The 22,950-nt window shown below is 38.3% G+C and overlaps 2 protein-coding genes across 2 annotated transcripts in view; both read right to left on the bottom strand.

Annotated features, from left to right (window-relative positions):
* The window catches only part of LOC107480978 (protein ANTHESIS POMOTING FACTOR 1), a 28,638-nt gene extending 16,165 nt beyond the window's left edge, over window positions 1-12,473 (bottom strand). Inside the window, exon 1 of the mRNA XM_052259341.1 lies at window positions 12,312-12,473. The gene's annotated coding sequence lies outside the window, so the exon portion shown is untranslated. The remainder of the gene's footprint in view (window positions 1-12,311) is intronic.
* A 6,159-nt stretch (window positions 12,474-18,632) lies between these two features.
* On the bottom strand, window positions 18,633-22,347 carry LOC107480979 (probable 1-deoxy-D-xylulose-5-phosphate synthase 2, chloroplastic). Its single transcript, XM_052259153.1, is given in 10 exon segments — window positions 18,633-19,042; window positions 19,142-19,426; window positions 19,512-19,793; window positions 19,911-20,250; window positions 20,298-20,539; window positions 20,628-20,899; window positions 20,983-21,133; window positions 21,259-21,423; window positions 21,683-21,859; window positions 22,114-22,347. Coding segments are annotated over 10 exon segments (2,238 nt in total). The 5' UTR covers window positions 22,210-22,347; the 3' UTR covers window positions 18,633-18,814.
* Between the last annotated feature and the right edge of the window lie 603 nt (window positions 22,348-22,950).

Raw genomic sequence — 22,950 nt, 5'->3', positions numbered from 1 at the left:
TAAGAAGTCGAACCAAGTCAACCCAAGTTATAAGTAAACCCTGGAAAGAGGTCTGGCCAACCCTATTAAAGAGGATTACTTTAACTTAGAAGGGCTTGACATAACAAAGTCAGCCCAAAACAAAAAGTTATACAAGTAGTCCCTGAAAGAGATCTGACAAAGATCCAAGAAAGAGGACTACAAAAAATAACTTAAAGGAGACCGACATAACCAAGTCGGACTCCTACCACTAAAAAGTTATACAAGTAGTCCCTGAAAGAGATCTGACAAAGATCCAAGAAAGAGGACTACAAAAAATAACTTAAAGGAGACCGACATAACCAAGTCGGACTCCTACCACTAAAAAGTTATACAAGTACTCCCTGAAAGAGATCTGACAAAGATCCAAGAAAGAGGACTACAAAAAATAACTTAAAGGAGACCGACATAACCAAGTCGGACTCCTACCACTAAAAAGTTATCAAAGTAATCCCTGAAAGAGACTTGACAAAGGTCCAAGAAAGAGGATTACGAAAATAACCTAGAAAGAGGTCCAACGCAAAGAAATCGGACACAAATACAGAAAACCGAGAAACAAGTTAGACTTATACAATCACAGCCTCAAAGGATCCGAGATACAAGCAATAAAATGAAATAATCCAAGGAGGTCGAGCTGCTAGATTTCAACATCAGCAGAAAACAGAAGAAAATGCCAAGTCAAAAAATTACTTCTTTTTCTACAGAGTTATAAAGGCCTTGAAAGGACCACCAAAACCTACTATCAAAAAGATAGCAAGCTATTGTTTGTCTTTCAAAATAAAAAGTTGCTAAATAAAGCAACTAAGAAATGTCAGCAATTAAATAAAAAGTTTCGAAAGCCCACAAGCCGGGCCAACTACATCCAGCAAAAGATCAACAAGCATCAGGAGCCTTCTTGGCATCATCAGGACATGGAGAAGGAAGACGAGTCTGAATAGGCACGGCATCTATAGTTCCATCCTCCCGGTTCAGAACCTGGCAATCCGAATTAGGTGCAACCGGAGGAGCAGAAGAAGTCGACACTTTGGCAGAGGACACAGGAGAAGGATCAGCATCATCATCACCATCGTCATCAGGGACAATCTTGCCATCCCTGACAACATTGTCCAGGCTGAAAGAGGTGAGATCGGCCTCAGGAGCAATAACCCGAACTTGCTCCTTCAAGTTCTCGAAAGCAACAGTCACGCTGCCAACGAGATGACCTTGGAGCTCAGAATAATCTTCCCGGGCATTGTTCAATTCCTCCCTCAGGCGCATCACCTCCCGATAAGTCCTAACGTAACTCTCCTTATGCATCAAGGCTGTGTCCTCGGCCAACCTCAAAGAAGCCGCCAGTGAAAGGGAACTTGCCTTCTCATTCTCTAGATCCTTCTCCAACTTGGTCACCTTTAATTCAAGCTCCTCCTTCAGCCCCTTCATCCGGTCAAACTCCTGCTTTGCCTCCTCCATAAATGCCTTGGTAGTATGGAGAGGAAGATTTTGAGTAGTCCAGTATATAGCAGCCGACATATATGCCATCCTTACATGATTTCGGGCCATAAACTCCAGATGATGGAGAATGGACACATCGTCCATGGAGATGGTACCATAGGGCCCGATTTGTTGATCTACAAACCCAATGGCATTGAAATCTGGGGCATTGAGGTCGAAGGGCTCAGCCGTCTTTTGCTTCTTACTTGGAGGAGCAGCAGATGGAGCGGCAGAAGTAGGGTGAGGATCCACCAAGCGGACCCGAGGTGTTGGGATCACCTTCTTCACCCCGGGGGAACTCGGCACTGATGGCTTCTCGCGCACTTGGGAGGACCCCTCCCCAACCGCCTTGGCAGCAATATTCCTGGCAGCAGTCGCCTTCTGTGCCCTCTTAAAAGCTTTCATAGATTCGTTATTCTTCATTGCCTCTGCAAATGAAACAGAAAGTTAAGCTACAAGTCGGACAAGTCGGAAAGACATCTACAAGCAACATAAACAGATAATAAAGGAAACACAAGATACCCAATTCAGTTTGAAGAAGAGAAGGATTGGTTAGAAATTTCTTTGTATCAAGATGGGGAGGTTGACCCCAGCGTTCTTCCAAAATAGTAACAAAGGCTCGCTCAGCCTCATCCAACATTTCCCAAGAATACCTGGAGACCCTCACGTCTTTTTGCCATTCCAAGGGAAAGGCAGGCTCATCATTTTCATCCAGAAAAAAAGGGCCAAGTTCCTTCAACAGCTCGGACCTTGAAAAAGTAGTTTTTAAAATCACGGAATGACTCGTCAAACATGGAAAAGACCTTCTTTCCCTGGGTGGAACGAAAGGAGACCCAAGCTGCCTTCTTTTTCACTACTCCGGGCTTAGTCAAGACAAACAAGTAGAAAAAGAGAGATTGGGAAGCAAGAATACCAAAACCATTGCACAACAATTGGAAAATTTTTATGAAACCCCAGGAATTGGGGTGAAGTTGAGAGGGGGCAGCATTACAAGACCATAATAGGTCGGTTTCAAATTGAGTAAAAGGAAGGGTAATACCCAGCTGACCAAAGAAAAAATCATAAGCATAAAAGAAAGGGTGACCATCAACAACCCGAGTTGAAAAGCAGACTCTCTCGTCAAAAGAGGGAGGGACAAGTTCATAATTCTTCTTATCACCAGACTTACTACAGACACTATGAAACTGCCTAAACTGAGCACAAAACTCAGAATCAACCAGCGAGACACACATGAGAACCATGGAGTCCACCCAATCAGCCATACCCGCAGGAACCTGGGAAGGCATCTCTACAACGTTATTTTGGGAAGACATGAGGTCAACTAAATCCTATAAAAAGAAGAGAAGAATGGATTACTTAAAAACATCCCGGACGAGGAGCAAAACATCTCGACAAACAGAAAGGGAAAACCCCAAGACTCAAGATAAGAAAGTCTGGAGGCATTCCTTGGAGTAAACAGGCAAGGTTTTCAAGTTGTTTCTACAGCCTACATCCCGGCACTCATCAAAAAGAAAATAAAAGCATTGCTCCTACAGTTTATCAGAAAAAGCATTGCTCCTACAGTTTATCAGTGAAAAATACTACTGCTACAGTTTATCAGAACACCAAAAGGACCAAGAAGAAAAACAGCAAAGGCGCAAACTTTTTTGAAATCAAGTAAAAAATCATCAGCAAAAGCACAGGCAGAAACGGCGGCAACATACAAAAGAAAAAGATTCAAGCAAACAAAGAAGAGATTCACACCAAAAAAGGGAAAAATCCAGAGCATGCAATAAGTCAAGCATGATAAAAACAAAAAGATCCAAACTTTCTCCAAAAGGAAGATCAAAAGGAAAACTCCATCGCAAAGTCAAAAATAAATGAGGAAACACGAAATGGAACTAACCTGGAGAATAGAAGAAAACCTCAAAGAAAAGCTGAAGAGCAGAAGCAACAAAGCCACCCCCCAAAGTGGAAGAATGCAAAGATAGAAGGAGAATCATCCCTCTTCCAAAAACGCAGTAGCAGAACAGACGTCGCAAAGAAAAAACTACAAACTCTGGGCAAGAAACAGAAAATGAGAGAGTAAAGGGAGGAGTTACGGAGAAGAAGTGAAGAAGAGAAACCATTTTTTGATTGAGAGATTCAAAATAAAAGCCAAGAGAGAATGGGGCAATTAATGCCAATTAAATGCGGATGTTAAAACCGCTTGTGTTCCCAAAAAAGCGCTAATACAAAAGCGTGCGCTTTTAGAGGAAAATGTTCTACATTCAAAAAAGACTCTACAAAGAAAGGAATCGACGAAATGCTTGAGTTCGACTTCACTTAAGAAGGACCGAAGTCAAGGACTCGACCTCCAAAGGAAGAACCGAGCTCAAGCAGGGGCACTGTTCATACCCTGGGTCGAGCTATCCGACCTGGGATGATTAGAGATAAAGCGATCGACCTCTTCAGGTCAGACTATCCGATCTCTTCTTAAAGAGCTCGGCCAAATCGACAGAAGAGCCCAGTAAAGGGCCCAAATAGAGGAGCACGACCCAAATCCTAAGGCGGCCTAAGGCTATAGAGATAAAGGCGGTTCCATTGAAAGATACGCTGACCTCAACTCAAAGCTAAAGATAAGACAAGATAACTAACTTATCTTATCCACAGAAGGTCACATCTCACCATTATAAATACACTGGAGCACCCAGGTATAACTCATACTCTGATTCTACTCAATACCTGCTTAATACCCTTGCTAACTTAAGCAACGGAGTCCCTTGCAGGTACCCCCCACCCTTCAGTAACAAAGGATCAGCGGCACCTTCAGTCCAACAAGTCGGACGCACCAGCTCCGGCCGCTATTCACCAGCTGGACACATCGATTCCGACCAGCACAGAAGGTCTCATCCGATATCGACCTACAGTTTCAGGTAACCCTCGGAACAACTGCCAAATCCGCAATCCGATCCTACCATAGTGCAGATAGGATCTGATCCGATCGAATTGTTCTGCGGATTGAATAGTATCCATAAATTTAGATCGGATGCGGATAATTACCGCGGATATGCAGATATTATTCGATCCATGTGCAGCCCTAACTGAAAGAACATGCTTTATCATGTAAAGTTGAACATATATGACGCAATTAAGCATATGATTTTAAATTAACTATCTGTACACTGGTTAAATCCTGTAGCTAATCTTTACCTCTTTACCACTTCGAACACTCCATGCATAAATGCTGCCATCCCCAGAACCTGTAAAGGTCTAGTAGAATGTAAATTTAGTATAATAACCATCATTCAGCATAAGCAGTAAGCAGAGAATAACTGGATCCCATACCAATCTGAGAGGATTGAAAATTTTGGTTGAAAATAAATGGCAGGATACAAGACATTTTAAAGTTATATTGCTTCTAAATTTTCTAGTATCTTCAAAACACAATTTAAAGCAAGAAAGAAACAAGTAAATAAAACTTAAGAATTCCTTCAATCTGATTAAGGTTAGCAGAGCTTAAACCACTTTGTGCAAGAAATAATGCACGAACAAGTGAATCATGAACTGACAATTTTTCATTGATGCAAAAAGTGCTTACCTGATATTACAAACATTCCATTTGGATTGAAAGAAGCTTCTAACGTGGAGTTACACGAGACAGGTGTGACATTATACGTTGATAACTATATACATATGATAGAAGAACAGTCACACAGAAATCCTATCAAGGCATATATAAATAAAACATAAGTAGAAATGAACTGAGTTTAAGTAACAAAGATACTAACAAGTGTGCCACAAAATGAATCAAGAACATGAATATGCCCATCTGCAGTTGTTAAAAGCATAAGTCTCCCATCGTTACTAAATTTCACTGTATTTGCATCAAAAATATCTCCCCCAACAGAAAAGATCTCAAAGGGACCCTGTAGAGTGAATTTTACCATATGAGATAATTAGAGTATATCACAATTAATACTCCAAATTATAAAACCAATGTAAGAACCAAGTTTTATACGTATTCTTGTGCAAAATTTGCTTACATTTTCATACTTGCGAGCATCAAACATTCTTATGTATCCTCCAAAGACAATTGCAAAAACAAGCCCTTGATCATCATATGAAATAGCAGGTCTTCCTTGTACACGTAAAAGTCCTTATTTTAATTATAAAGTAAGTAAGAATCCCCTAAAAGAGTTACATGTATTAGATACATGAAGATATATAGGATAACACGCAGAGTTGCAAATGCCATACCTGGCATTTCTCGGCCCTTTGATCCCATAGTAAAACAGTTCGATCAAGAGATCCATAAATAAAGCACTTCTTCCGGGAGCACAAGCTAAGTGAGACAACCCTGGAAAAAGAACAAGTATGCATTTTGTTATATGGAAAAATGGATAGTACATGAGCACTATATCATATAGTTTGAAGTAGCAAACCTGTCATGATGACCTTTGAAATATCTCAAATACTTGTTATCATGCAACGATAGAAGCCGCAGATATTCTGGTTCAACTAATCATATTAGTAATGGGTGCAAAAAAAAATCAGTAGAAATTGACACAGGTATGGAACATACCATCCCACCCATTTCTAGACGAGTATATGACAGTGGTCGGATGAGACATGAAACAAACCAAGTCAACCCCATACTTTTTGCTGTTAATTGTCTTCAAACATCTGGTAACAATTATGACATCTTAAAACCGGGAAGCATGTGGATGATACATCAAAATATGTAAAATAAACTAAAAGTAAATAACTAAATAACTTGACATGTTTAATAATTAATTGTGCATATTTACACAACAATCTACCCAACCATTTAGTTGCAAAGGATGTTAAATTTTCTAGTTACAAAAACTAAATAACATTAAGAATATTAAGAGTCCCAATCTAGCACTAGAAACTTGAACAAATTATTATGTGGAGAAAAGATTAACCTAAATCAGTAGAGGCTAAAATGGAAAGAGAGGCATACGTTCCGGCAGTGACATCATAGAGACGAATGGATTCATCATTGCTAGCAGTGACTAGATAGCTGGTTACCCTCCATGGAACTAATTTTACAATTCTGCATAGATACACACAAATAGGTAAACAATGAAAGCATAATAAGAGAGTTACGAAGACAAAGAACTGAATTTGACGGTTGCAGCCCTAATTTTATAACAAGAAAAGAAAGGAAGGGTAACATACATAGTCTTTGAAGGCCATTCCAACTTCCATGCTCTGAGGAATTTCCTCATTGAGCTCCAAAGACCCTTTCTCTTCTCTGTTTTTCTACTGTATCCCTGCGAATGTAAAACATTTTCAACAGTGAAGAGACGAGCAAGCAAAGTAGAAACAAAAGCTGTTACATTTGAAACCTACGAATTAAAACCACAGCATGTTCGACATACCGCCCATTTTTTTGGAGCGAAGAAACTTTGGGTTTCTGAGAAGGATTGGAGGGAACCTTTATCCAACCCCGGCAACTGGTGATGTCTTCGATTTGCCGGGAAAACGCAAACAAAATCACCGGAGTCGGAGGTGGAGCTCAACGGATTGTGAAATTACCGCCATAACCTTTGTTGGGTCAAATTTCAGGGTCCAATTTGGATTCCAATATCGGCTTCTTCAAGCCCTAGTATTGGATCCTCAAAATTCGATGAGTTGTTCTTCAAGCCCTGGTATTGTATTCCAATATCGGCTTCTTCATGATAAAAAAAAAGTCTGGTATTGCTATTGTATTCCATCTGAGATTTTTTTTTCTTTTTAAATAGATATTTTTTATAGTTTGGATGTTTTATTTAAATAAATAAAATAAATATTTTAATTATTGAAATAAATAATTATAAAATTTATTACCGAAATTTGTTCTCCAATCTTATATCGCTCGCAATGTATCTCGTTTACACAATAAATGAAATATGGCCGAGCATACGCTTATATATACATTTCATTGACAGCAAGGTTTCGGGCTCTAATTCGAACCTTCTGATCACTTTCTCCTCTCTTTTACCCTTTTCTGACCATATTATCGAGTAATACGAAGATGGCGTGCGCAGATGCACGTGATCAGAACATAAACAGGCTCAATGCAATATGACACTACGATGGAGCAGATGACTTTGTGGTTAGTTCTATTATCTTGAATTTTATGTAATCTCATATATGTATAACCATGGTCAGGTAGTTGCTAAGAACTTGAATACAATTTGTATGGTTAGGAATAGGACACAGGTAGAAATTAGCAATTCTAGGAATATGATTAGTATTTTATGTAATTTCATATATGTATAGCCATGGTTAGGGTACTTGCCAAGAACTAGAATACAATTTGTATCATTAGGGATAGGTCATTGATAGGGTTTTAGTAATTCTAGGGTTGTGGTTGTCATTTTTTGGTAATTAAGTTGTTAACTATATAATTATTAATTTAGAGTTTAAATGCAAGAGTTGATATTTTTCAATTGTTGAGTCTAATTTATTCGTCACACGTATCTTAATTTATTAATTTAGTTAGTAACTAGCCAACTATGATAATTAGATTATTAAGTTAAATAAAAGTTTGATAGTTAGATTATTAATTACTTTGTTGAATGTTTTAATTTTACGTAACGCAATGAGAAAATGTGTATTAGTGAATACAGTTTGTTATTCCCATCAACGTATACAAATTTTTAATTTTTAATTTTTATTAATTGTGAAATATTTTTTTCTGTTAAAGGCCTCGCCTACTCCTGTCCCGGCGAGTTGCATACACGTTTCCTCCACCGGACGCCATCATCTCGTATCTGAGGGAGGTTGGATTCGGTGACACAGTACCTCTCAGGAATTTTGTATTCCACAACTCCCTGATTACATAATTCGTGAAACGATGGCGTCCGAAGACCCACACGTTCCATCTGTTGTAGGGTGAGACCACCATCACACTGTAGGACGTGGCGTACCACCTTGGGCTACGCGCACACGGGAACCCAGTTGGGGATGCTTCCGTGACTTCCTTAGGTAGTATGGAACCGAGGTAGTTGCTGGAATGGATGCTCGGTGCAAAGCCTCCGGTGGTTCCATAGTAGAGGGCTCAGAGGAAGGAGTCATTCTCGCTGAAGCTTGTATGGCTGAGGGTCGGTATCCGCCATATGCCACCGAATGACAACCCAAGACACTCCGACAGTATGCAAGGTGTTACATCTTGTTACTGATCGGAGGCTACCTAATCACGGACAAGTCCAACAACTTGGTCCATCTGCATGGCTGCCACTATTGCAGGACTTTGGACAGTGTCGTGCATTGTCTTGGGACTCGACAGTGCTTGCCACCATTCACTGTGCCAAGCAACACACCAAGGCACCACAGACAGTCCCAGCTGTACTCCGTTGCTGATGTCCTGGATATACCAACGATTTTTCTAGTGGTGCCCACCTGACCGATGAATTTTCATGTATCCCTTTGCTGTGAGGTAACACTTGTTTATGGGTTTCTTATGTTTTGAAATTGCAACTTGTTATGACATTGGGTAACATGAACTCCTCTATTTCTGTAACTCGTGGCAGGTTGATAGGGTTGTCACAGCAGAGTAGAGACCAGCATAAGGCGAGAGTTTTAAGATGGCATCTAGCGATAGACCAGCTACAATTGGACGACGTTAGCACTATGATTAAAATGAAAAGTTTATTAATTTAGTCCCATATATAAACTTTGTTGTATAAATATTATTGAATATTGACACGTTATAGGAAATAAATTTTGTTGATTCTCTGGTATTTTTTTGTTTTTGTAATGCTAAATTGTAGTCGTAGTGGTTCAAATATTTATAGTTTGTTGACAAAATATATTATATAGTTTGTTGTTCAAAGATTTATTTCTTCTATAATTGTTGTTTCAATTTGTCTGGACGCCGTATGATGACCTTACTCTCCAAGCTTTGTGCCCTGTGTGATTTTTCGAGGAGGCAGAGTGGGGAACATAGATGTCAGTCGTCCCCCTTGTCTGCTTCAACCTCGTTGAGTTCCACCAGGTTGACCGGGTAAATCGCCAGTTCAATGGAGAGCAGCTGGTATCTAGCGCCTCGGTTAACCTCGACAGGTTCATTACCACCACAGGCTAGGGCGAGGATGTGTGGTGGCCTAACACACATGATCAGTGGTGTGCTAGCTAGATGACTCACTTCAAGAAGGGCCATCGGATCTCCATTCAGCACACCTTTGACTATAGGACGATCTGGAAGTATTGGGATTGGTGGCGGAGGGCTTGCCGGGTTAGGCACTTATTAGGCCTAAATCCTACATCCTCTAAAACCGACCCGTCTGGGAAATCTCACCCCCGGGATGGCATGATGCTCGCCCATCCAGTAGCAGCTATCAGGAGGTTGAGGAGATCCTACCATAGTGCAGATAGGATCCGATCCGATCCGATTGCTCTGTGGATCGGATAATATCCATAAATTTGGATCAGATGTGGATAATTACCGCGAAAATGCAGATATTATCCGATCTATGTGCAGCCCTAACTGAAAGAACATGCTTTATCATGTAAAGTTGAACATATATGATGCAATTAAGCACATGATTTTAGATTAACTATCTGGACACTGGTTAAATCCTGTAGCTAATCTTTACCTCTTTACCACTTCGAACACTCCATCCATAAATGCTGCCATCCCCAGAACCTGTAAAGGTCCAGTAGAATGTAAATTTAGCATAATAACCATCATTCAGCATAAGCAGTAAGCAGAGAATAACTGGATCCCATACCAAGCTGAGAGGATTGAAAAAGCTGGTTGAAAATAAATGGCAGGATGCAAGACATTTTAAAGTTATATTGCTTCTAAATTTTCTAATCTCTTCAAAACACAATTTAAAGCAAGAAAGAAACAAGTAAATAAAACTTAAGAATTCCTTCAATCTGATTAAGGTTAGCAGAGCTTAAACCACTTTGTGCAAGAAATAATGCACGAACAGGTGAATCATGAACTGACAATTTTCCATTGATGCAAAAAGTGCTTACCTGATATTACAAACATTCCCTCTGGACTGAAAGAAGCTTCTAGCGTGGAGTTGCACGAGACAGGTGTGACATTATACGTTGATAACTATATACATATGACAGAAGAACAGTCACAAAGAAACCCTATCAAGGCATATATAAATAAAACATAAGTAGAAATGAACTGAGTTTAAGTAATAAAGATACTAACAAGTGTGCCACGAAATGAATCAAGAACATGAATATGCCCATCTGCAGTTGTTAAAAGCATGAGTCTCCCATCGTTACTAAATTTCACTGTATTTGCATCAGAAATATCTCCCCCAACAGAAAAGATATCAAAGGGACCCTGAAGAGTGAATTTTACCATATGAGATAATTAGAGTATATCACAATTAATACTCCAAATTATAAAACCAATGTAAGAACCAAGTTTTATATGTATTCTTGTGCAAAATTTGCTTACCTTTTCATACTTGCGAGCATCAAACATTCTTATGTATCCTCCAAAGGCAATTGCAAAAACAAGCCCTTGATCATCATATGAAATAGCAGGCCTTCCTTGTACACGTTAAAGTCCCTATTTTGTTTATAAAGTAAGTAAGAATCCCCTAAAAGTGTTACATGTATTAGATACATGAAGATATATAGGATAACAAGCAGAGATGCAAATGCCTTACCTGGCATTTCTCGGCCCTTTGATCCTATAGTAAAACAGTTCGATGAAGAGATCCAGAAATAAAGCACTCCTTCGGGGAGCACAAGCTAAGTCAAACAACCCTGGAAAAAGAACAAGTATGCATTTTGTTATATGGAAAAATGGATAGTACATGAGCACTATATCATATAGTTGGAAATAGCAAACCTGTCATGATGACCTTTGAAATATCTCAAATACTTGTTATCATGCAACGATAGAAGCCGCAGAGATTCTGGTTCAACTAATCATATTAGTAATGGGTGCACGAAAATCAGTGGAAATTGACACAGGTATGGAACATACCATCCCACCCATTTCTAGATGAGTATATGACAGTGGTCGGATGAGACGTGAAACAAACCAAGTCAACCCCATACTTCTTGCTGTTAATTGTCTTCAAACATCTGGTAACAATTATGACATCTTAAAAACAGGAAGGATGTGGATGATACATCAAAATATGTAAATAAACTAAAAATAAATAACTAAATAACTTGACATGTTTAATAACTAATTGTGCATATTTACACAACAATCTACCCAACCATTTAGTTGCAAAGGATGTTAAATTTTCTAGTTGCGAAAACTAAATAACATTAAGAATGTTAAGAGTTCCAATCTAGCACTAGAAACTTGAACAAACTATTATGTGGAGAAAAGATTAACCTAAAACAGTGGAGGCTAAAATGGAAAGAGAGGCATACGTTCCGGCAGTGAGATCATAGAGACGAATGGATTCATCATTGCTAGCGGTGACTAGATAGCTGGTTGCCCTGTGAAAATCTATGGAACTAATTTTACAATTCTGCATAGATACACACAAATAGGTAAGCAATGAAAGCATAATAAGAGAGTTACAAAGACAAAGAACTGAATTTGACAGTTGTAGCCCTAATTTTATAACAAGAAAAGAAAGGAAGGGTAACATACATAGTCTTTGAAGGCCATTCCAACTTCCATGCTCTGAAGAATTTCCTCACTGAGCTACAAAGACACCTTCTCTTCTCTGTTTTCCTGCTGTATCCCTGCGAATGTAAAATATTTTCAACAATGAAGAGACGAGCAAGCAAAGTAAAAACAAAAGTTGTTACATTTGAAACCTACGAATTAAAACCACTACATGTTCGACATACTGCCCATTTTTTTGGAGCGAAGAAACTTTGGGTTTCTGAGAAGGATTGGAAGGAACCTTTATCCAACCACGACAACTGGTGATGTCTTTGATTTGCCGGGAAAACGCAAACAAAATCACCGGACTCGGAGGCGGAGCTCAACGAATTGTGAAATTACCGCCAAAACCTTTGTTGGGTCAAATTTCAGGGCCCAATTTGGATTCCAATATCGGCTTCTTCAAGCCCTAGTATTGGATCCTCAATATTCGATGAGTTGTTCTTCAAGCCCTGGTATAGTATTCCAATATCGGCTTCTTCATGACCAAAAAAACAAAGAAAGCCTGGTATTGCTATTGATTTCCATCTGAGATTTATTTTTTTCTTTTTAAATAGATATTATTTATAGTTTGGATTTTTTATTTAAATAAATAAAATAAATATTTTAATTATTGAAATAAATAATTATAAAATTTATTTCCAAAATCCGTTCTCCAATCTTATCTTGCTTGCAGTGTATCTCGTTTACACAATAAATGAAATATGGCTGAGCAGACACTTATATATACCTTTCATTGACAGCGAGGTTTCGGGCTCTAATTCGAACCTTTTGATCACTTTCTCCTCTCTTTTACCCTTTTCTAACCATATTATCGAGTAATACGAAGATGGCATGCGCAGATGCACGTGATCAGAACATAAACAGGCTCAATGCAATATGACACTATGCTGGAGCAGATGACTTTGTGGTTAGTTCTATTATCTTGAATTTTATGTAATATCATATATGTATAACCATGTTTAGGTAGTTGCTAAGAACTTGAATACAATTTGTATGGTTAGGAATAGGACACGGGTAGAAATTAGTAATCCTAGGAATATGATTAGTATTTTATGTAATCTCATATATGTATAGCCATGGTTAGGGTACTTGCTAAGAACTAGAATACAATTTGTATCATTAGGGATAAGTCATTGATAGGGTTTTAGTAATTCTAGGGTTGTCGTTGTTATTTTTTGGTAATTAAGTTGTTAACTATATAATTATTAATTTAGAGTTTAAATGCAAGAGTTGATATTTTTCAATTGTTGAGTCTAATTTATTGGTCACACGTGTCTTAATTTATTAATTTAGTTAGTAACTAGCCAACTATGATAATTAGATTATTAAGTTAAATAAAAGTTTGATAGTTAGATTATTAATTACATTGTTGAATGTTTTAATTTTACGTAACGCAATGAGAAAATGTGTATTAGTTAATACAGTTTGTTATTCCCATCTACGTATACAAATTTTTAATTTTTAATTTTTATTAATTGTGAATTATTTTTTTCTGCAAAGGCCTCGCTTACTCCTGTCCCGGCGAGTTGCACACATGTTTCCTCCACCGGACGCCATCATCTCGTATCTGAGGGAAGCTGGATTCGGTGACACGGTACTTCTCAGGAATTTTGTATTTCATAACTCCCGGATTACGGCATTCATGGAACGATGACGTCCAAAGACCCACACGTTCCATCTGCTGTGGGGTGAGACCACCATCACACTGCAGGACGTGGCGTACCACCTTGGGCTACGCGCACACGGGAACCCAGTTGGGGGATGCTTCCGTGACTTCCTTAGGTAGTATAGCACCGAGACGTGGTAGTTGGTGGAATGGATGCTCGGTGCAAAGCCTCCGGTGGTTCTATAGTAGAGGGCTCAGAGAAAGGAGTCGTTCTCGCTGAAACTTGTATGGCTGAGGGGCGGTATCCGCCATATGCCACCGAATGACAACCCGAAGACACTCCGATAGTATGCAAGGTGTTACATCTTGTTACTGATTGGAGGCTACCTAATCATGGACAAGTCCAACAACTTGGTCCATCTGCATTGGCTGCCACTACTGCAGGACTTTGGACAGTGTCGTGCGTTGTCTTGGGACTCGGCAGTGCTTGCGACCATTCACTGTGCCAAGCAACACACCAAGGCACCACAGATAGTGCCAGCTTTACTCCGTTGCTGATGTCCTGGATATACCAACGATTTTTCTAGTGGTGCCCACCTGACCGAGGAATTTTCATGTATCCTTTGGCTGTGAGGTAACATTTGTTTATGTGTTTCTTATGTTTTGAAATTGTAACTTGTTATGACATTGCGTAACATGAACTCCTGCTATTTTTGTAACTGGTGGCAGGTTGATAGGGTTGTCACAACAGAGCAGAGACCAGCATAAGGCGAGAATTTTACGATGGCGTCTAGCGATAGACCAGCTACGATTGGACGACGTTAGCATTATGATTAAAATGAAAAGTTTATTAATTTAGTCTCATATATAAACGTTGTTGTTTAAATATTATTGAATATTGACACGTTATAGGAAATAAATTTTGTTGACTCTCTGGTTTTTTTTGTAATGCTAAATTATAGTAGTTGTTGTTCAAATATTTATTTTTTGTTGACCAAATATATTATATAGTTTGTTGTTCAAATAGTTATTTCTTCTATAACTGTTATTTCAGTTTGTCTGGACGCCGTATGATGACCTTGCTCTCCAAGCTCGTGCCCCGTGTGATTTTTCGAGGAGGTAGAGTAGGGAACATGGATGTCAGTCATCCCCTTCGTCTGCTTCAACCTCGTTGAGTTCCACCAGGTTGACCGGGTAAAGCGCCAGTTCAATTGAGAGCAGCTGGTGTCTAGCGCCTTGGTTAATCTCGACAGGTTCATTACCACCACAAGCTAGGGTGAGGATGTGTGGTGGCCTGACACACATGATCAGTGGTGTGCTGGCTGGACGAGTCGCTTTGAGAAGGGCCATCGGATCTCCATTCAGCACACCTTTAACTATAAGACGATCCGGAAGTATTGGGATTGGTGGTGGGGGGGCTTGCCGGGTTAGGCACTTATTAGGCCTAAACTCTAAACCCTCTAAACCCGACCCGTCTGAGACATCTCACCCCCGGGATGGCATGATGCCCGCCCATCCAGTAGCAGATGGTTGAGGAGATATTCTTCGATGATGCATTCCAGCTTCATACTATTGACCTGGCGTTAATGCAACGCCTTGCCGACCAGTTTTGGACTAGCAGGGAGCAAAGGGTTTGGGCAGTTTCATCAGCCATCTGCTCCAGCACAGATGTCAGCTTGGATACCACGGATATCTTCGGGCGCTTCTTCGTCATACGGGGAAGGGGTGAGACCGGGTGCGCAGTATGCGACGCCACCATCAGTGGACTACGGGATCTTGCTGACCTCATTCCGTCCTCAGGTGACACCCACTTCAGCTCCACTACCTCAGCCTCATCCTCATCTGCACCAGTATGCACCCATTCCTGGCTCCTGGGACTACCATATCTCATCTCTACCACCGCCTCCATAGCAGCCACAGGATCATATTGCACAACCCCGCCCTCATGCAGACCCTCGACCCAGCTGACCTCAGTGCCAGATACTGCCTCCTCCCTGTGGGACTGGGCATCGGCTCCACTATAAAAATTCCCACCACCGATGATGTCTTATACTTTATTTTGTAGTCGATGTCTTTGTTAACTTTATGTACCAGACTACAACTGATGCATTGTAAAAGTGGAGGTTGTATGACTTGTTAATGTATAGTGATTTTATGTGGTATATTTTGTTAATGTTTTGTATTAAGACAAAATATGTCAAAACATTCACCATTAATGATTATACATACTACAAATTTAAACCTTTAAATTAAGTTGAACAAGCTCATAATTTCCAAAGCCATCAATGATTACATATATATTACGTAAACCATTATTACACTGATAAGCGTTTAATACAACTAGCATAACTGAAAACAACTATATGCCATCCAATGTAGTAAATAACTATCACAACTAAGCGTTGTCTTTGAGTTGGTTGGGACAACCCCTCCTAGTATAACCGACTAGCCTGCATAGAACACACTTCTTTTCCTGCCGCTCGATCTCATCCATGTCATTCCAGAACCTGGTAGAGACAGGTCTCCCAGTAGCTTTCCTACGCATGAGTGGGTTAGGCCGGAGCAGAGTCCCATACCACTCCGGCCTAATGACTAATTCAGTATCGGTGAAAACTCCATCTCATACACCTTGAACACAACGTCCTACCTGGTTAAACCGGATGAACATACGGAGCCCACTCGATACTTGCGGCGGCAAGTGCATGTCGGCATGGGTAGTGGAGAGACTGAAATAGTCTATAGTCACATGTACCTAGTGCTAGCTGAACTCGGAAGGAACCTTGCGACCAACCCTTGAACGGCTCTAACTCCTCCACAAGAAACACAGAAACCCGTCGATCACAAAGAGTAACATGCATCTTCGGGATGTCCTCTCTGTTCTTCTCAATGGCTACCAACAGCCTCTGGGAGAAGTAGTTTTCAGTCGCCAGTTGTGACTGTGCCTCCCTTTCCTTCGTCACAAATAAATTTTGCAACCTTTCATACATGATGCGCACGATGGCGGAAATTGGCAAGTACTGTGTACCCTTGAGAACTGCATTGATACACTCCGACAGATTTGTTGTCATATGTCTAAACCGCCAACCGCTACCGCAGTGTTACAGCCATATCTCTTTGTTGAAACGAGCAACCTAGTCTGCTATCTCTCGCGACAAACCTCTTAAGGGATCCGTGTACCACTCGTACCCAACCTTGCTTGGACTATAAGCGGTGTTTAGAAGGTACCACTTGCCCTCGGCTGACTTGAAACGAGACATAAAGTTTGCTACCATGTGTCTAATACAATAAGCATGGAACGCCCTTTGAGGTTGCCAACCACTATCATTGGCCCTGAGTGCAGCCTTTATTGTCTGTGATCTATCAAAGATAATCAACAGACCTTCTTGTGGGGTGACATGTCGTCTCAGATTAGTAAGGAAGAACGACCATAACTCCATACTCTCGGACTCCACAATTGCAAAAGCAATAGGAAGGATATTGCTGTTGTCGTCTTGTGCCACTGCTATAAGTAACAGCCCACCGTATCTGTCATACAAATGCGTGCCATTAATGCTTAATAGCTGCAAGTATAAACACATTGTCTTTTTTATTTACCAAATACAAAATAAGGAATTTGAGCTTTTAAAAAGAACAAACACCTCTTCAAAAAATTTTACCAAACTAAATCTTAGCCTTATTTCTTTTAATTTTATTCAAACATTTATGTCGATAATTTGATTCCTATTTTTATGTTGGATACATCCCTTAATTGATTCTTTTATAATTTAAATCTTTAATTGATTAAATCTCATTTTTCAAATTTTATTTTATGCTTGATTCATCTTTTAAATAGATGCATAGAAGAAAAGTGATTCAAATACTCATGCGAGAGTGCACCTCATCATCAAATTTTTTACTTAATTTTACATATTCAAATATCTATACTCATGATTAATTTATTCCAACTATATTTAGAATATATTCTCTTAAATAAAATTTTTAATTCATTACATATAATTTTAAAAATATATCAGACAACTGATTCTTCTTTTAAATTAATTAGTATGAAAGAATCGATTAAAAAAATCATATCAAAATACTATATGTCCTCAATTTTTTTGCCAAATTTTACTTCTTCAAATGTATATATCTATTGATTTTTATTATATATTATTTAGATTTTTAGTTCCTTCTTTCTTTTAAATTAAAAAAGGTAAATTATTTATATTAAGATTTTTCAATTATATACTAGGATTGATTCTTCCTTTAAATAAACTTATAGATATAATTGATTTAAATATTTGCACCAAAATGTATCATATTTTACTAAGTTTTTTTTTATCAATTCTACTTATTAGATTTTCTATATCTAATATTAATACCTCATTATATCTTAGTTACTTTGGTAATTGATTATTTTTTATAAATAAAATCTTTAATTCATTATATTTTTAATGTATATCATGTGATTGATTTTTTTAATAGAATAATATAATAATCTCATTATGGATAATTGATATTTTTTAATTAATGTTATTATATTTAAATTACATCACATAATTATTATTTTTTATTTAAATATTAAGAAATCTAATTATTTAATACATAATTTTTTTCTAAAACTAACTATATTAGAATAATTAAATTATTAAATAATAAAAATATAAGAAAAATCATGATAATTACTAAAATTTCTATTTTAGTCATGATTTAATCATTAAAAGTATATAATAAAAACTTATTTTATATATTTGTGTGCAAATAATTTAATCATTCATAGGAATAGACATTTAATCTATAAGACGACTTTATAAATAAATGATATTTATACTTTGACCCATTAAATTGATTTTTTGCTTTAAAGTTTAAACAAACACTAGTTCAGGGGTAGAGCTGTGTTCAATTCCCGAAAAAGATTAAAATTAAAAAAAAAAATGGCAAATGCAGGTCTTTTACTTGTTGGGCAAACATAAGGAACGAAGAAAGATTGTTATTTAATTAATAGAGCGAAGCCTACTTTTGCATACAGTAACATAATTATTAATTAACACATAAACTAATTGAAAAAAAAACAATGCCCGATAGAGGCTTTTCAGTGTTCAAAGTGCAGCTATTTACAACTTAATTAATCTCAACCACACTGACAACTGAAATCTTCAAAGAATAACTAAGGTTTGTGGTTCTGGTCGCAGGTCAAGATTCTTATTCAATTCCATGTTGCGTACTGTTTTATATTTTTATACCAAGAGAAGAGCATCCTTTGACTTTCCCATTAGAGACAAGACTGTGCCGGCTATATGCTTTGATGAAATTCCTGCTTGTTCAATCTGATCCTGAGGTGATCCATGATCAATGTACCTATCAGGTAGTGTCATTGCTCTCCACTGCACCAAAATAATAACGTTACAATTGAATTAGTGTCACATTTCACTAAATAATAAAGAATATAGAGAAAATGAGTTGTTGATAGATTAAAGTTATACCTTTAGAGGTCCATCAAGGATGCCAGATAAGCTCAAGTAATGTGCAACATGAGATCCAAAACCTCCAATGGAACCCTCTTCAGCAGTGATGAGTATTTCATGCTCTTTAGCTAGTTCCTTAATGAGATCAGTATCCAAAGGCTTGCAGAACCTAGCATCAGCAACTGTCACATAGACTCCAAGTGTTTTGAGCAGCTCTGCAGCTTGCATGCACTGCTGGACTATAGAACCATATCCCAAGATTGCAACTCTGCTACCTTCTGCCAGAACTCTACCCTTTCCAATCTACATAAAGTACATCACCAAAACTTCAATTTAAGTTGGCTTAACCAAATACAATACAACATTATGTTTGGAAAGTAATGCTAACCTCAAGTGCAGTTCCTTTGTTATTGAGAGGCAAAACGGCTCCAATTCCATTCCCCCTTGGGAACCTAAAGCAGCTTGGTCTGTCATCTATGGCTGCAGCAGTTGCAACCATGTGCATCAGTTCAGCCTCATCTGATGGAGCCATGACCACCATGTTAGGCAAGCAAGCCATGTAGGTGATGTCAAATGCTCCACAATGAGTAGGTCCATCAGCACCAACTAAACCAGCTCTATCCATAGCGAATCGGACCGGTAACTTCTGAAGATCTACATCATGAACCACCTACAAACCCAATTTGGACCACAGTTGTTAGATTGTTTTGTGAATCATGACATTAACTACTTAGCTACCTCTATAGTGGACATAAACCAATTTGGCCTAATGTTATTTGTTCCTTACCTGATCGTATCCACGCTGAAGGAAAGAAGAATAGATAGCACAAAATGGCTTGAGGCCCTCTGTGGCTAGCCCTGCAGCAAATGTAACAGCATGTTGTTCGGCGATCCCAACGTCGAAGCATCGGTCTGGAAACTTTTTCTGGAAGTAGTTTAGGCCGGTTCCACCACCCATGGCAGCGTGAATGGCTACAATCTTGTTGTCTACTTCAGCTTCTTTTATCAAGGATTCAGCAAAGTACTGAGTATATGATAGTGTAGATGCTTTTGTCTTGAACTGGTGGCCTGTTTTCGGATCAAACTTGACAACACCTGAAAGGGTGATTAGAGAACTATTAGCAACTTGGAGAATTAGAAAATTGCTAATCATAATTTTGTTGGGATAATAAATGGGTATCCTTTCCCTTTCTCTGTCACTATGTGAATCAAAACTGGACCCGGAGCCGGCATGGCTTTGACTTTTTCAAAAATTGTAACCATGTCTTCAATATTATGACCATCCACAGGGCCAATGTAGTACAAGCCAAGCTCCTCAAAAAAGGTTGATCCGGAAGCACTGATCATGCCTCTTGCATACTCATCTACTTTTGCTGCAACTTCATGGGTTTGTCTTCCAATCTGCTTTGTGATGCTCTTCAGCAATGAAAAAATCAGGGTCAGAAATCCATACATAGTGAGATTTGACAAAGAAAAAACAATTCTAGAATATAGAGAGGCTAACTTTTGCAGCCTCTCTGAGCTTGCGAAATTCTGCGCTTGCTTGAATTTTGCTCAAGGCACTGCTGAGGGCTCCAACTGGAGTTGCAGGGCCATCCATTGTGGCAGTTGGTAAAGAAACTTGCTTGTTGTCATTAAGAATAACTATAAGGTTAGCATCAAGAAACCCAGCATTGTTCATGGCCTCATAAGCTTGCCCTGCAGTCATTGCTCCATCTCCAATAACTGAAATCACACTGTTGTTCTTTCCCAACAGATCCCTTCCAACCGCCATGCCTGCACGAAGACCAACATAAACAACTTAAGATTTCCATTCATATTCTGTCACCAACCATCTCTGTAGGATTGAAGAATCTTACCAAGACCAGCAGATATACTTGTGGAACTGTGTCCTGCCCCAAAAGCATCATGAGCGCTCTCGTCTCTTTTAGGAAAGCCTGCAAGCCCTGAAGTCTTCCTAATGGTATGCATCCTGGACCTTCTGCCTGTGAGAATCTTGTGTGGGTATGCCTGCAAAAAATTCGGATGCTTCTTTTTAGACCCTCTCTAAACATTCCATAGTAAATAATGTTGACAAAAAAAAAAAAACGTTATAACATTTAATTATTCAGAATTGAAATTGGAACAATTTGTACCTGGTGGCCAACATCCCATATGATCTTGTCTTCAGGAGTGCTGAAAACATGATGCAGAGCCACTGATAAGTCCACAACCCCCAAGCTTGAGCTGAGATGGCCGCCGGTCTTCGATACACTGTACACAATGTCTGCCCTTAGCTCTGCTGCAAGTTGTTCAAGATCCTGACATATGCAAGAGCCTTAATTAATACACAAGGAGGCAAAAATCGGAGCAAAATTGAAAGAGAAAGTCTAGAAGGCCAACACTTTTATCAAAATCTGGCCAGCAGTTAGCCAGTAAAAGAAAAAATGAGTAATTCTCCACCATTAGATAAAATCTCACACAATTAAAAACACTGTTGATGGCTACAAATCACAAAGTCTGTTGCCCCCTAGCATTCCTTAAATTGAAATTTGTTATGCCATGGATTAAGTTTGTTACCTGTTTGGAGAGATTCTTAGTGTGAATTGGATGATTGATTGTATCCAAAAGTGGTGTTGGTGGTTTCTCATCTGAGTAATTGATCTTCCATACACCATCTTTCTCTTTTCTTATGATAGACCTTTCCTTATCACCTGAGCTGCTACTTGCTGTTGCTGATGAAGCTCTCACACACAACTGAGAATCACAATCATAATCACAATCAAAATCACACCATCACTCAATGAAACGATCATGTTCTTTCATTCTAACAAATTAAAAAAAGCTAGAAGAATATATTATATACACAACAAAAGATGGAAGAAATGAGAAAAACCATGATATCATTACATCAATTTATGGTGCCTCTTATTAAATGGTTAACATTGTACATGTCTGTCCATAAAAGTAAAGAGATGTGTATGTGATTGAAAGAAAGCAAGCAAGCTAACCTGTTTTGTGCAACCATGGTTTGTAGCTGGAGTTGAAGATGTGCGGCATGGCAGCAAAGAATGGGTTGGCTTAACAAAAGTGCCACAGAAGGCCATGGTTTCGAGTTTCAAGCAAGTCAATGAAGGGCTCAGTGATTATGAAATGAATGAATGAATGAGAGAAAGACGGTGAAGAATCAAGAATGTATGAAAGAAAGATACCAGAGCTTAGCTATATATACGTGTTTTGGCTGCTTCTTAATTCTTACATATGAACTAACGGGTGGAACTACATTTATATATTGAGAAAACAAGGAATAAATAAATAATATAAATTCATAAATATAGCTCAAGAATTTTCCATTCATTTTCCTCTCTCCTTCGGTCAAGCCGTTTCGTATTCTTTGTTATTTGCATCGGGACATGGTTTCTAAAATATATTTTAAGAATATTGTTACAAATTATTGACAATTTTTTTTTTATATTTTCAACATGTTAAATACATTAAAAATTAAAAAAAAAATATATTATTAGATTGTTAAAATATATACTCAAGAGTCAAGACTCAAGACACAAACTAAGATAACTAAATATTATTAATTATTAATAATTTTTTTAAGCGTTGCACGCAACAAAATGTTGATTAAGTCGTACGATCTATTAATGGGTTTGAATAGTAGTACTAACATTAATGGGGCTTGATTACATTCTCAGTGATAAAAACAAATGCATATTGGAGAGCAAGTATAGTATAGATGGTAAATATTAAATTTATATTTTATTTAAAAAAAACGAATGGATTTTCTTTGTTCTTTTTGAAAATTTTGTAATATCCCATTTATAAATAGTTATGCAAGT

This window comes from Arachis duranensis, chromosome 3 (assembly GCF_000817695.3).
Source record: "Arachis duranensis cultivar V14167 chromosome 3, aradu.V14167.gnm2.J7QH, whole genome shotgun sequence".
Classification (NCBI taxonomy): Eukaryota; Viridiplantae; Streptophyta; class Magnoliopsida; order Fabales; family Fabaceae; genus Arachis; species Arachis duranensis.
Note: the sequence above shows the minus strand (reverse complement) of the source record. Positions and strands in the feature narration are given on the sequence as shown.